Raw genomic sequence first — 15,530 nt, 5'->3', positions numbered from 1 at the left:
GAGGACCCTGGGAACAAGGTTACGACTTCACTGGTTAGCCTGGTTACCTGGCCTGGTTACATAGCCGTTCGATCACGTGGAGAAACTTTCAAAATGGCGACTGTCGAAGAAGAAGTTGAGAGTGAAAAAGTTACTTTTGAATCCCTGGTAAGGGATATTAAGAGGTTCATATCAGTGTTTCGTAAGTTCAGTTGAAGCCTACTAATTTAATACTTTTTTTTTTATCAGGGTGTTGTGGATGTTCTCTGCGAAGCATGCCAGCAACTTGGTTGGAAGTCGCCAACAAAAATTCAAAGGGAAGCTATCCCGGTCGCTTTGCAAGGTGAGAAATAGTGATATTTTGAAATAAATATGACAGCAAAACGAACCGAATTCTAGTGTCACTTTTCCTGATAACAATAGAATTATTCGTAAATATATTGGGAATGATAAAGTGTCACAATATAAGCTTACTTATCTACATGTAACTGCAAATAAAATTTCTCATTCCCTTAATTTCTTTGTACTATAGTGGACGAAATTAATGTATTGTATCTATTAACCATTTACCATTGTTGTATGTTGGTAAGCAGACAGGTTTCAAGGATAAAGAAAATGTGCTGCCACACGTGACTACATGTGGATGTCTGCATGTACCACTACTGGTTGATAAAGTGTTAACATGTCAAACCATTTTATTCACAGGCAAAGATATTATTGGTTTAGCTGAAACAGGTTCAGGGAAGACAGGAGCTTTTGCTTTGCCAGTTCTTCAAACATTACTTGAAAATCCACAGAGACTATATGCACTTATTCTTACACCAACAAGGTCTGTTTATTTGATTTGCTAAAGATCTAATAAATTTTGAGAGACTTATTCTACCTGTCACCTCAATGTATTAAGATCACCAAGTTCTTAATACAGTCTTCCAAAGGTGATGATGGTAATGATAGCACATTTACAACAAACTGAAATGTACAGGTTCAAGTGTAAAGTAGGTTCGAAAAACTCAAGCCAGAAAACATGCAGGGACAGAACTGAGACCGGATCAGATCAGTTTTCTGACTTAAATAAGAATGGCAACTATTCTAGAGCAAGGCATAAACAAAAGTGGCCACTGTTAATTAGATCAGCAATCCAAGTTGATCCTGTCTGAGTTTCGTACACGTGCATGCCAAAGGAGGAGATTTCACCAGCATGCATTGCCATCTTTCCTCTTTGTTGTCTCTTCACAACAGCCACATCTCTACAATGGTCACATTTTTATGTTCCGGCAGATGGTCCGTACATTCACTCTTAATTTGACCTCTCTACAACTGCCACCTTTCCATAAAAGCAACGACCACTAAAGCACGTCCTGACTGCCGAAATAGACCTCTCGATAATGGCCAGTTAATCAATTACTGACGAACTGAGCAGATAAAACCCAATGCTTTATTGTCAAAAGTCACAACACTTGATCTGTACCACACTACATTGGTCTCTGTTTCTGTTTGGTTTCTGTTTTATTGATATTATATTTTGATTGTGTTACCTATTATATTCTATCAAAAACATTTTTTTTTTCGATAAAAATGTTGCACCCCCCGAACAAACAGGCGGTTTATTAATTTACAACCTTACCTCCCCATAATGGTCACCTCTCTACAAAGCTAATACTTTCCCCTGTCTCTGAGGTGGTTAGTGTTAAGCAGTTCCACTGCATTTCCCTTATTGTTCTTTACAATCTTTATAGAGGAAGAGAAATAAGGAGAAAAAAACTTGTCATTCAATAAAATCAATAATTTGTAGTGGTGCTGAGTTATTCTTGAGCCTACATTTAAAAATATAATAGCGTGAGAAGAGAAGAGTGTAATATAATTTTTTTGTTAGTGTATTTGATACAGAGAAAAAACCAGAAAAGGCATTTTCAAGGGGGCTTCAGGAGCTAAGTAGCTATGCTAAAATTGTTACCTTCTGTGTTTTATAGGGAACTGGCGTTTCAGATTTCTGAACAGTTTGAGGCATTAGGTTCAAGTATTGGGGTGAAGTGTGGTGAGTATCTTATTCACATGTAATGATTCCCTCTCTACTTGAAAACAGCTACTGGTATTAAATGGTGCTCTAATCAGGTTGTCATTTCTGCAAATGCTTAATTTACTATTAATTGCTGTCTACAGCTGTTATTGTTGGTGGAATAGATATGATGTCACAAGCACTCATGTTGTCCAAGAAGCCACATATTATTATAGGTAAGTACATGTAAAAGCTATAAAGAACAATTTTTGTGTGTGTAAAATTGAACTATCTGACCATTAGTATCCTGCTAGCACAAAAACTACAAGGCATATTTCCTTTCTGCATGAACTATGTGCCAAGGCACATTTTCCTTCTCTTAACATAGACACTGGCTTGAACTTTTGTTTGAAGATGTTAGTTCTGCAGTGCAAGCTATAACAAGTATTGAATTATCTTGAGTGTGTTAGAGTTACTGTTTATCAATCATTCAATGGATAATCAATGGATGTATATGAATTTTATAAATTACAGCATCACCAGGAAGGCTCATAGATCACTTGGAAAACACAAAAGGATTCAATTTAAGAACATTAAAATATTTGGTGGGTAAATGTTGTTTTCTGGCAGTAACCTCTATTTATCAATACATGCTGACCTGTTTCTGCATGACGCCTTTAAGGTAACTCCCCAAATTTTTTAATGTTCCCTCTGATTTTTCCTGGCAACCTTGGCCACCGTTGCCACCTTTGCCACCCCTGCCACTCTTGCCACCCTAGCCACCTTTACCATCCTAGCTGCTCTTGCCACCCTTGCCACCCCTGTCAGCCTCTCCACCCTTGCCACCCCTTCCACTCTCGCCACCCTGGCCACCCTAATTGGCCACTTTCACCACTCTGGCCACTCCCACAACCCTCACCCCTCACCCCTCACCACCCACACCACCCTTGCTACCCTAATTTGTGGAAAATCATGCATTTTAAACAACATCAACTCAAAATGTTACTCGGATCATTGTTTTTAAGATCATAGTTTATTTAACATCCTCAAGTAATAGTTTTGTGTGTGCTTTTAGCTATTAAATAAATATCTTTTCTATCAGTAAAACTTTTGTTCAATTTTCTAACTTAGAGAGGAAAATTTGTACACTAAAATTATGCAATAAAAATATTGGTCGCTGTGCTTGGTTAAGAGAAAATGAGCATTTATTTCTCTATCGCTGGTATGTGCAACGGCATGCTAATGACATGACAAATGTGTGCACAAGGGATACTCAATGCAATTCAGTGGAATCACCTTGAAGAGAAATTAACAAGACAAGCAGGAAGCAATAAAAATGTTCATAGTATTTATGTTACAAATTAAACTAAAAAGTCACGTATATTTTTATTATTCTGTTTCTGTATAGATTATGGATGAAGCTGATAGAATCTTAAATCTTGATTTTGAAAAAGAGGTGAGTTTTGTCAGCTTTTAATGCTCTGACAATTTTACTGCTTTTTCTTTGATTGAACATTTTGCATATTAAGCCTTCAGGAAACAACCTTTTCATTCATGGCAGTCTGGTGTTTGCCTGTAGTAAAATGATGGTACTTAATATGTTATGTAACCAAGGATTTTCTTTTATTGATTCTGTGATATGCTTTCTGTGGAAATGGTGAGTAAATTGGTCCGTTCACTTCAAACATCGCTGTAATTAGACAGTTTTGGAGTGATTCGTGAAATCAATGTTAGTATTTTTCTTTCAAAAGAATCATATTTTTTATTTTTGTATACAAAATCACTTCTTTATTAATATGTACTTTCACTTTTGCTGAACTACAGGTTGACAAGATATTAAAGATCATTCCCAAAGAAAGAAAAACATATCTGTACTCAGCAACTATGACCAAAAAGGTGACATGTCTTTGTAGAATTTAGCATTGTGACCCAAAAGCTTTGTGTTAAATGTAATTTGTTTTGGGCCATATTAGAGCGACTATAATCCTTTTGGAATATCATGATCTACGTATCTCACCTCCAGAATGGTTGTCTTAAGTGCAGTAGAATAGTGAGCAGTTCTGAAAAATATTATGGGTAACTAGTAGTAGTTTATTGTTGCAGATCAAAGGAATGTGAAAGCATGAATAAAGTAATTTACATGTATGCTTTCTCCCACTGTCACATTGAAGCACTACGAACTTAATAAAGAACCAAAAAAGAATGCCAATGACATCATTTATTTGTCTCTCCTCCAACAGCTCATAAAAAAGAACCAACCAAAATGCAAGAATAATTTGACTTATTGTATCAATGTGCATACATATGGTTACTATGAAGTAGTTTGAGACTTTCACCTTGCACTGTAACAATAACTTACTGACTGTGTTTGCAAGATGTTCAGTATATAGGATATTCCATCAATGTCTCTTTTTGAATGTTTTGTTTTCACAGGTAGAAAAACTTCAAAGAGCATCTTTACAAAATCCGGTTAAAGTTGAGGTTGCAACAAAGTGAGTTTTTTGACATTGTTTTTGTGCATGTAGTGAACATTCCAAAGATGTACACCTGTATGAAAACATCTCTGACTGATATTTTCTTGTGCCAGGTATACAACAGTTGATAAGTTACAACAGAGTTATCTATTTATTCCAAACAAATTTAAGGTAAGGAATGAATCTTTCCTTATTTCTGTAATATATAGGTTTAGGCAAGCTGTATACTTTGTCTTGACATGTGTCAATTGACCATAACACGGATGTCCAATATCAAAGAGGTACACTATAAACCAAGGCTGCATGTCTTGGTCAACCTATTGGGGTATGACCGCCATGTTGTGTGACTTCGTCGCTGTCATGGGTACATGCCCCCGAGCAATACTGCTAGCCATGATGACCAGGAGAAAAGCAATTCATGGGTTCCTATGAGTATGGTGCTCCGCATGGCGGCCCTTCTGCAGCCTTTGGGCGGCTAGAGCTCCGCAATTATGGCAATGTGTTGATAGAAAGTGAGTCTGTGCAAAAAAATAAATGTACCATGAAGCATCTGATTGGTGGAAATTAATAAAATTCAAGAAAATGCAGTGGCTTAAGCTATCCACAGTGTATCTCAATTTTTTTGAATCATCAATTTGATGAACCTTCTGATAACCTGAATGAAGGTCAATCCCCTTAGATTTGCTTCACTGTAATTTTACCCCAGATATATCAAATTACCAATCTCAAACTAATTTTGTAGAAGATGAACGATAACCACACCCTGCTTTTCACCACAGGACTGTTACCTTGTATCTGTGCTTAATGAACTGGCTGGAAATACCTTCATGGTCTTTTGTGGTACATGCAATAACGTGCAGAGGTAACATAGCTTGTCGCTGTCATTATTAACATTGGCTAGTTTCTCTTCTGAATCTGAATGAAAGCATTTACGAGAGCTATGTCATTGTTTGTGCATCTTGAAAAGTTTAGCCTCAATTTATCCTTGTTAGTCTTCTCCATCTTAAACCATCCTCGGTCCTTTTATGGATTATTATAATTATTCTCTCTGTCATGTTTTTCTGTCTTAGTAAACTATTATTCAGGTTTCCTTCAATTTAAAGAAAATTTTGTATGTGGCAGCTTTCAGTAGTTTCACATTGCAGTTTTCACCATTTTGAAGTCAAAGCAAAATTGTGTGCTTATCATAATTGAAAGGTAAAGAAATGAAATGCTCAAGAATTTTGAATTTTCAGTGGGTAGTAATCTTTTTTCTTTGAAATTCAAAAAGAAAAATTTACCTATGTAGGTAAGCAAGAAAGGCCAGTTTCTGCTGTCTTCTCTAGATAGTTTTGATCATTGTAATGACTACCGTTCAGTTTCTAGTTGACCTTCTTCATTCTTTTCTGGAACCACATTTCACCATTATTACAAGTCGTTTACTTTTGATTTTTACAGGGTAACATTAATGTTAAGGAATCTCGGCCTGCAAGCTGTTCCTCTTCACGGGCAAATGAATCAGGTAAATAGATTCTGCAACTAGTTACTAGGTTGATCAGATTCCAATCCATGATCAACTTACACGATTCTGATTATTTACTGTATAGAACATATACGTTCAGTAGTGACCACCCTTGCTGCTCCCATTCCCTCCCCACCCCTGACACTTTTGGCCACCCTGGCTAGACTTTTTCAGGGATTTTTTTCGGGCTGTACACTTACTGGATTAGAAGCACAGAATGCATTACTGGGAAGGTCTGAAGGTCTTTTGACTGTTTAAAAAATGAAACTGTGGTTTCACATAGACTAAAAACTCGTCTGATGAAAATACATTTGCCAAAGGGTGTTGCGTCAGCTCAGTCTTAGAGACTGCAAATATGAAAAACTGTAACCCTCACCAGGTACTCGGCCCAAGTGTCGTTCCTTCAACTTGTGGCGTTCTATTGCTTGAGGAAAAGTGAAAAGATAATGTCTGAAGAACTCACTCTTGCTGAACTACAACTTGTTCTTGCAACTGAGTGCTTCAGGAACATTGCTTAAAACTGGTACTGTTCACACTGAAGCCGAAGAACTGCACCTGTGTTTGTCAGCCTTTGACATTCCAAGCTCAAAAAGATAAATTTCTCCTTACCCTTTTTCTCAGATTCTTTTTCACGACAGTTGTGAAAATTTGGTGATACAACAAGCTAATATCGCTTTGTTGCTTGGTTTTATTATTCCTGTCAGCTGTCTGCTCAACAATGCATTGGGTCAGTGTATTTTTTTTTTTCAGTCTAAAAGGCTCGGCGCTTTAAACAAGTTCAAGTCTAAGGACCGTTCTCTTCTGATCGCTACCGATGTGGCTAGCAGGGGACTGGATATTCCTCATGTGGATGTTGTGATTAATTTTGATATACCAACACATTCCAAGGTAAATATGTTAACCTTAAATTGAACAGTAACATCCTTGTTTTATTTGTTTTCTTTGAAGTCTGCTGACATTTTGAAAAAGGTTCGTGTGTTGGAGTGCGAATCGAGAGGTACCTCTGAGATAGGCTAGCATCTCTGGGAGGTGCAGTGCCTCTATCCGTTGCAAGCTATGAACTACGATCAGAGTAAAGTGTTGGTTCGTTAAGCCTAGAAGGTAGACATGTTAACATTGTTTATAAACATATAAACAGGAAGTGTGCACCAAGAGTTTTGATTTAGACTAGAAAGAGTTTTTAATGGGACTACAAAGTGTTATGAATTTAGCTTTGTCTGTATTGTAACGTTTTCTTTCGTCACCATCAGTCAATTCTAGTTGAGTTTTTGTCATACTGAAAAGTTGCCTTGGTTCTTGGTTCTGTTTACATGGTTTTCCTTTCTTGTCACAACCCATGAACTTTATTCCTTCTCTCACCAATGACAGTGCTTCTTTATTCATAGGATTATATTCATCGAGTTGGACGAACAGCAAGAGCTGGTCGCTCAGGACGCTCTATCACTTTTGTCACACAGTAAGTTCAAGTTCTTTGTCACGAGATTTGTTTGTTCATTATTAGACGAGCCTTCTTCTTATGGGACTGTATTTGATGAACGTCTATGAGACCGTACAGAACAAACTTGCATGATAGAAAACGTGACAGTTCAATCGACCACGAGGTTTCAACTAACAGAACAAACTGCGCATGACAAATATGCTAATGAGCTAAACAAATCAAGCGTGTCCAATTATAACTCGTACAATTAAAGCCCCGGTGGTTGCACGACCTACCAATCAATTGAACCAATCAAAGCTCGATCAGTTTCAAGCGCGTGGAAAAAAACGCAACCGACGGCAGCGCGGAAAAAGCACTGTATTTCAACAAATTTCTGTAGCACAGTTCGTTGTAAGAAGAGGAGTTTTTGTGATAACTCGTACAAGTAAAGCTGAATACATCGCTCGGCCAATCAATCAAAGTGCAATTAGGCCGGGGAAGAGCAACAAATTTAAACCGAAAACTGACGATTGCAGCATACAAAGCTGTCATTATGAAGCAGCTGGGACCTTGAGTGGACCTTTATCTGACAATAGATGAGCTTATGAGAGAAGTTTGGTAGTGAAAGCTTAGTTAGTTAGAGTGTATATCATACTTCTTTTTGTTTTACGTTGCTGTGCCTGCGATTTTCCCAAATAAGTTGTAATGTAAGTTTTATTGCCAGTGTACGCAACACAGTGATGCCAAAGTCACCTTCGCACGCTTAACGAAGTAACCGTTAGGACGCGAGAGACAACTTCGCTTGGTAGGCAGAGTCATTAGAAACCCCTTCTTATTCTTTTGTAGGTACGATGTTGAATTATATCAACGAATCGAGCAGCTTATTGGAAAGAAGCTGCCACTGTACCCCACGGTGGAGGAGGAAGTCATGTTACTGATGGAGCGAGTCACGGAGGCACAGAGATATGCGAAGATGGTACGAGGGTGCAGAGAAATGCCATCGGGTCTTTTTCTCTCGGCAAAGCTCTCCGCCATTTGTGTGTTCCCTTGATCGCTAATACAAATAGTCTGCAGGGCGCAAAGTTCCCTCTTTGATACTCCTGTGAAAATCCCTACGTATGATACCTTCTCAAGAAAGTCCCTTTCCTTCATAACCCTCCTATACATAGTTGCCTCCCTAGGGGGTGTAAATTCCTCCCTCATAGTCCCCTCTATATAGTCCTCTCCCTCTGTTCCCTCTATATAGTCCCCTACGCTTTGTGCCTCTCCTGGGTCCACCACGTGTCGACGACGAAGGCAAAAGGAACGTAACTACGTTTAATGACCAAATTTTATTTCATCACGACAGTAAATTACTGATATTTCTGTTCGGTTACGGAGACCTTTGACACAGAGACAACTTGTAAAGATCCAGAGAATCGCAGCGTCATCGTGGTTGCGTGAAACCTTCCTAATATTTCCTGTGTATAATGCCCCTGGAAGGCTTGGGATGTAAACGTTTCACTTAAACTTTGCCTTCTGACTATGGCATTTGATTTGTTTACTCAGGAGCTAAGAGAGATTCAAGAGAAAAAGAAAAGACCCTTGGAAGATGAAGCCGACAGCCAGGAGATCAGAATGCCGAGCAAGAAAAAGAAGTTTGCCACCGGCAAGAAGAAGGGGAAGAAATTTAAATAACCGACGCTTTATGGGATGACATGTGCAATGGTACATTCTTTATTGCCACGAAGTACTATCCCCTCCACCCACAGCTTGCTGGTCGCGTCTGGCGTGCTAGCCACGAGTTATAATAGAACTTGAAGATCACATGCTGACGCCTATAGCTATTCGCAATGTCAGTTGTGGCTTTACATGTGTGAAGTTGTGGAGATTGACAGTTGTTTGTATATGTACAAAACAAGTGACAAAACTGGTGAACAACTTTCAGTTGAAGCCTTTTTTCTCCGTGACTTCACAAACGTATTGAAAACGTATCATGTAAACACTCACGTCCAAACCTGAAATTACTGAAACGTGTAGTTACGAAAGTTTGCACGCTCTTGCTTCTCAATTACAACACGAACTTCCGCCAATCGGGACGATTTTTTAATATTTTTATTTGGTGATGAAATCTTTCATTACATTACTTTATTTCCTCGATCTTACAACGTTCTTCTTCCAGAATAAGCTATTTACATGTTGCTTGAAAATGTCTTCAAGGATCGGCCTGCGTTTTTCTCCTCTGGCCACTCCGTGATTCCAGGAAAACGAATATGAACCTCTTGCAGGCGAAAGTGTTCTTTATACGTAATTCCCCTTAAACCTCCCTAATATTAACCATCTTAGATCCTGTTTGTCTTGACATACCTCGTTAGTGTTTCTCGACCGTTATAAACGTTTCTTTCGAGGTCTGCTTTGTTTTGAAGGTAACATGATTTTTACGTCGCAAAAGATTACTCGGTCTACTATGACAGCTCCTTTAGGTCAATGGTTCAGTCCCGTATTTCATTTTACGCTAATGCTGTGCACAGGTCATATTTCTTGTATCCGTTTGAGTCCATAGCGCTCATGCTACACTATAAATGCCATTTACTCCTCATGCACTCTTTGATGTACAGCATAATTACTTTGCCCTCCCCGGACAGTAGTTTTGAGGGTGTCAGTTTGTGTTATCCGGCTTAAATTCGCTCAAGTTTTACATCTACAGGGTGCTGTTTGGGGACTTCGTGACGGGTCTTGGAATTCTAACTTGAGTGCAGGCACTGTGTCATCTGTAAGGGAACAGAAATATAAGATGACGGCAGAGCCCTCGAAACAGAAATTTTCCAATTCAAAGTGGCAGTCTTGAGATAAATTCGTCACCGTGCAAGCGATATAGCAAATGAATTTTCATATGATAGTATAATCGAATCATTCCTAAGTTCGCTATTTTCATTGCAAGGGCTCGTAAATTATTCACCATGGAATTGGGAAGACGATAATGGGAGTTTAAATATACTTGAATATATTATACAATGCAACCTGTTTGACACGGCTTATACAAAATGTGAAAATGTGGTTTTTGTACCTGTTGCTATCTCCTGTAGTATGTCTTGAGCTATTCTCAAAAACAGCTCGTCTGGAGAAGTTAAGAAACAAAAAAGTCACGAGCAGTAGTTCTAAAAAAGCAGTCGATGATGTTAAATACTTTACTCTTGATCGCCATTATACTTACCTACGTTCTGTCCCGTTTTACTTGACGTCTCCATCACTGTCTTTGCGTTGACCCCTAGAGGGGAAGATGTACTTTTGAAAAGAAATCTTAACAATTGTCTTTCAAAATCGATCGATATGAAATTCAAGCACGCATCATGAGATTGAATTAAAGACGGGTGATTTCTCTCGTCAGCCTGATGCGAAGAAAATTCGTAGATAAAATTAGATAGGAATGGTTGGACGAAATACTTACTTTGGGAGTAATTCACTGCTGCGTCGTAAGGGACATCTCTGTTTCGCTCACCCGAGTTTACCAGGTCACGCTTTGTTCCACACAGGTAAATCCAGCAATCCTGAAACGAAAGGCGGGTGTGAAAATCAATAGTCCGTCCGTATGAAAGGAGGGCCTCTTCGTATGAGCTCGGTAACCGGGACGAATTTTGTGGTCTGTTCATATGTGAAATTTCAGCCCGGTCGACCGGGATGGAATCCAAGAAACAAAACCAAAATGGTGGAACATAAACTTGTATCGTTCGCGACTGTCGTAGCTTTGTGGACTCTTGCTACTTTACTAATAAAGCTAATTCGCATACTCCTAAAGTGGAAGTACATACAAGACAAATATTGTGCCAGTTTGGTCGCTCTGTTGCGAAAGCGAAGCTGTTTTGTCTAAAAGGTTTCGTCCCGGTTACCCGGGCTAGAGTGTTCATATGCGAAAATTTTCATCCCGGTTACCGAGATCTCGGTAACCGTGTCAGCCCGGCTTCTCAAATTAACACGTCGAAATTTTTACTAAGGCAAGGGTGGCAAGGCGAGATCTCGGAAACCGAGCCAGCCCGGTTGACCGGGCTCGTATGCAGAGGAACTCAGTCAGTTCGTTCGTTAGTCAGTCGGTGGGTTGGTGCATCGGTCGGTCGGTCAGTCAGTCCGTTGGTCAGACGGTCGGTCGGCCGGTTAGTTACTCACGCGGATAGGCAGACAGACAGTCAGCCTTATTCTTCAGTCGATCAGTCCAAAGTCAGTCAGCCAACAAACAAACGAACACAGCAGGGACAGACAGTCCAGGGAAAACGTGCAAGAAAGAAGGAGAAAGAAGAAAAGTGGCCTGTCTTTCCTTCTATCCTCCTCATCTTTCCCAGCTGTCTTAACGTACATTGTATTTCCTTGATCTCAATTCGAGCGTAATATAGCTGACAATAACCTGGTAAGTAGCAGCACATATCGAGCTCAGTCAGAAGCTTTTGTCTCAGCAGATTCATAGCACAATACATTTCACTCTCGAAAAATTGTCCGGCGTCGCTCATCAATAAGGTACTATTAGATTGACTTAAAAATGGAGCTACTCACCTCATTGTGCTTTGCTATCTCCGTCACGTAAAACTTCGCTTTCTCAAAACTGGAGGAGTCAGTTAAATCTGATCATAAGCAAAATAAACTCGTTGAGAAGTCAACAGGTCGGAGCCCCTGCACGAACTTGAAATCAAACCATAAGTCATAGAAGTGCCTCTGGACTAGCTTACTAATGACTGCCGCAGGACCACTACCAGAGTCTGGCCAATCAGAACAAACTTACAAGAAACGCACCGAGCCAATCACAACTTGCGCAAGATAACGCACATTGATTGTCTGACGAGAAAAACAACATATCTTCTCAGTCGGCTAAGAACTTTGCACGATAGTAACCAATCCTGGTGCGCAGCGAAAGTTCAAATCAAGGACGCAGTCAGTACAATTAAAAACACGAAGATGAGAGAACCAGAAAAATCTTACCATAGCAAACAATTGCTGCTTTAGCTCCCCGATAGTATAACGTGCTGACTGATTCAAAGCGTTCAGAGCCCGCAGTGTCCTGATAAAGGATAAGAGAAAGGAAGATGATGGTTAAAATTCGAAGAAAACTCATGTTCAATACACGGAAGCAACAAGACTGTCTCGTATTGCACTTTATACCATTCCATAGAAAATACAGCCAATCAGAACACAGGAAAGCCGTTGTATGCTGGACGGTATTACATCCAACCTTTCTATCGTGCGCTGCATTGATGGTGTACGTTGGCCAATGTATATCCTATGGCATGGTAGATCAGTTATGTGATACGCGTCTCTTGTATTTTCTTGGTATACACGCTCGCGAATGAAAAAAAAAGTGGCAATATTTCATGGTACACCACCCAAAAGCGTTGCATAATTAGTATGGCGCACCATAGATCGTGACACAACGTATTGTGTCATTAGCTAACACCCAAGAAGAGTGGAACATACCCTTTTTATCGCAATGCTCATTCGTTCCTTCGTTCGTTCATTCACATATTCATTCACATGTTCACATAAGTACCAAACTAAAGCCATTTGTCAGCCGATGTTTCTACTTTTAGACAAATCGATCACCTTCAAAAAAAATTATCTGCAGTATTGTTCAACCGGACTAAGTACGATTTCAGAGGTCATGAGCCAGTAAAGCTTTTGCTGATCTTTGAACGGATCATAAAATTCCTTGACGATGTTGTGAAATGAAATGAAACACAGGAAAAAGCTAGGATGTCGTACAATAATAAGTGAATATCATGGTCCCGACAATCATCCACAAAAATATATAGCGATTTCTGTTACTTTTTTGAACCTTGTACGGATCTCCGCACTCCTCCATTTATTAAAAGCACCTGATAATATATGTAAATTATACTGTTTATCCGTTGTTTGCATTTTACTTCCAAAACTGAAACTCGATCACACAGCTGTTTGGCGTTGTGTACATTGGGCACAAAAAATATGCGGACAGTTATGATAGACGTCAACAGAAATATCAGTGCTTTTCCATTTGCGTGAAATGAAATGTCACCCCTTGTCCTTCCGTTTAAGCGCTTTTTTTTAAACTTCTTTCGTGAGACATTGAGATAACGGAGATGCAGAGACTGATTTCGAATTCGGGATGAAAATCAGGGATCAGAAATAAAGAAAATTTATAAAACATTGCCCGCAGTTGCTGCCGCGACAACTCGAGTGAGGGGAGCGAGGCCAGGCGCCCCGAAAAAATTAAAACAAAGCTAAAACAAACAAAACTATGGACTGACTGAAAACGCGATTAGCATTACTTAGCATTGCTTGGCTAGAGAAGCTTCGTGGAATTTAACCTACCCCAAGAGATTATCTCTTGACTTACCCATATTCCAAGATTGACGCATTTAGTACCAACAATCACTCTCTTAGCCACAAAGGCTGCACCTATCGTCTGGAAATGTTAGAAAGGTATTAAAATAGCCTGTTATAAACATTTCCGTGAACTTAATTTAGATTCGGTTTTATGATAATGGTGCAAAAAGTTCGGCTCTACTGATAGGCTCCCTGAATTTCTACAGATGTTCGAAAGCACAAGCAAATTTTTAACGAAGCTTATGGTTGTTATGTACGGACAAGCTTTAATACTTTAACTAAGACCGACAAAACAACGAAAAACATCTTCTTTTCTGATAATGTAGCGATATCTACTCTACAGTTTGAAATGTAGAATGCAAACATTGAAGACAAGCAAGGGAAATTAAACTAAAGTGGAATTCCGATTTCTCGAACCCTCATTTTTTCGAACCTCCCGATAACTCGAACCAAAAGGTGTTTCCCTCTCCTCAGAGTCGAACACTGTAATTTTACCCCCGATTTCTCGAACTATCCGATTTTTTGCACCAATTATTATTTTTGTTTGTCTTGGAAGTTCGAAAAATCGGGATTTCACTGTGTAGCTGGAATAATTAAACACGCGGCACACTCAATTGCAAAGAATGGGTTTACGTGTGACAGCGTGACACCGAATTTCTCGGAATTGGTTCTTTTGGGGTGCAGTTGTTTTCTGCTAAAATAACAATTACTGTATGAACAGTAACTTTGGAAGATTTCCTTTCGTAATCCCAGTCCACGCAAAAGAACACTTATTGCAACATAAGAGAACAGCAACGTTGAAGACATTCTTTCGAAATTCCATCTTTAGTAAAAACTTTTGTTAAACCCCTTAAACATGGTCAAGCATGGAAATGAAAATCGATGTTGAACTTTGTTCTGCAGAAACGAAAAACTGAAATTAAAGCAGCAAATTTATTACAATAGCTTACGTCGTTAGCATAGAGCTTAACAAAAACATAGTGGGGATTATTGGTGAGATTAATTGGGAAATTAAAGCGAATTCAATTCAAACCTACCGGTTGATAAGGTGATAGCTCACAGAATCGATTCTTTGTAAACCTGGTGACCAGAGCGGTTTTGCCGACACAATATTTGCCCGCAACGACTACCTTCTTTTCTGCCTTGGACCCCATTTGAAGTCTTTATCTATTCACGAGAGCTTTTGGTAAACCGTATGTGGAAATCGATTAATTGAAATTAACATACGTTTATATGTTTATATGATGAAAGAAACAACACGAAAATAAAATGAGTCACGCAACTGCATACAGCTGTACGGCCCAGGTCTACACCAGCTTCCGGCCTCCTTTTGTTTCCGGTTGTGACACGCGCCAGCACTGGGGAGAAACATGGCGGACTAAGGATGATAAAGCGGTTTCATTTGAAATGTTCACAAGTCAAGCTCGTATCGACCGCAAAACTGGTCCAGACAATCTTGGCCGATTTGAATATTTACAGGCCCTAGTGACAGAGTTTCAGGATACTGATAGACAAGGTAATGTCTTCAAGAATTCAATTCACTGTTCTGAGCCAGAGTGACGAGGTCTGAGAACGCCATTTCCACCACCTGATATTTTTACCTCCAGGTCAAATTTGCACTTCCATCATCACAAAGTTATGCACCTTCAGGGGAAATCATGTACAATTCCACCTCAAAACTGTACCTCCACCTAAAACAGCATTTTCAATGCAACTTAAAACTGCTATTCCGTATCAACGATACCCATTCACCTCGAAACTAAGACTGCACTTCAAAGTCAGAAATACACTTGTGCTAAAAACTACACTCCATCTTTAATTTAATCTACACTAGTCTCC

General features: G+C 39.3%; 3 protein-coding genes across 5 annotated transcripts in view; 2 read left to right on the top strand and 1 right to left on the bottom strand.

Moving 5' to 3' along the window:
- The first annotated feature begins 10 nt into the window (after window positions 1–10).
- Window positions 11–9,223, top strand: LOC145491249 (putative ATP-dependent RNA helicase DDX47). Its single transcript, XM_081470405.1, has 16 exons — window positions 11–147; window positions 229–322; window positions 685–808; window positions 1,950–2,014; window positions 2,140–2,211; window positions 2,510–2,580; window positions 3,384–3,431; window positions 3,800–3,871; window positions 4,409–4,467; window positions 4,563–4,620; window positions 5,229–5,311; window positions 5,887–5,950; window positions 6,701–6,838; window positions 7,336–7,406; window positions 8,214–8,343; window positions 8,916–9,223. Exons 1-16 carry the CDS (start codon window positions 94–96, stop codon window positions 9,042–9,044), a joined length of 1,332 nt encoding a protein of 443 aa, XP_081326531.1. The 5' UTR covers window positions 11–93; the 3' UTR covers window positions 9,045–9,223.
- A 135-nt stretch (window positions 9,224–9,358) lies between these two features.
- LOC145491268 (ras-related protein Rab-24-like) lies at window positions 9,359–14,947 on the bottom strand. Of its 2 annotated transcripts, XM_081470436.1 has the most exons (8): window positions 14,729–14,946; window positions 13,702–13,770; window positions 12,312–12,390; window positions 11,889–11,956; window positions 10,795–10,894; window positions 10,561–10,614; window positions 10,414–10,464; window positions 9,359–10,117 (listed from the first exon to the last, which is right to left on the bottom strand). In XM_081470436.1, the coding sequence occupies exons 1-8, from the start codon at window positions 14,843–14,845 to the stop codon at window positions 10,035–10,037; spliced, it is 621 nt and encodes a 206-aa protein (XP_081326562.1). In that variant the 5' UTR covers window positions 14,846–14,946; the 3' UTR covers window positions 9,359–10,034. The 2 variants fall into 2 exon arrangements, with proteins under 2 accessions (XP_081326562.1, XP_081326563.1); XM_081470437.1 differs by lacking the exon at window positions 10,414–10,464 and having other exon boundaries at window positions 10,022–10,117; window positions 14,729–14,947.
- Window positions 14,948–14,953: 6 nt separating this feature from the next.
- Window positions 14,954–15,530, top strand: part of LOC145491264 (armadillo repeat-containing protein 7-like) — an 8,705-nt gene continuing 8,128 nt past the window's right edge. For both annotated transcript variants that reach the window (XM_081470433.1, XM_081470432.1), the window contains exon 1: window positions 14,954–15,207. In XM_081470433.1, coding sequence (XP_081326559.1) covers window positions 14,961–15,207 — 247 coding nt within the window. In that variant the 5' untranslated portion in view covers window positions 14,954–14,960. The remainder of the gene's footprint in view (window positions 15,208–15,530) is intronic.

This window comes from Orbicella franksi, chromosome 6 (assembly GCF_964199315.1).
Source record: "Orbicella franksi chromosome 6, jaOrbFran1.1, whole genome shotgun sequence".
NCBI classification, from domain to species: domain Eukaryota; kingdom Metazoa; phylum Cnidaria; class Anthozoa; order Scleractinia; family Merulinidae; genus Orbicella; species Orbicella franksi.
Note: the sequence above shows the minus strand (reverse complement) of the source record. Positions and strands in the feature narration are given on the sequence as shown.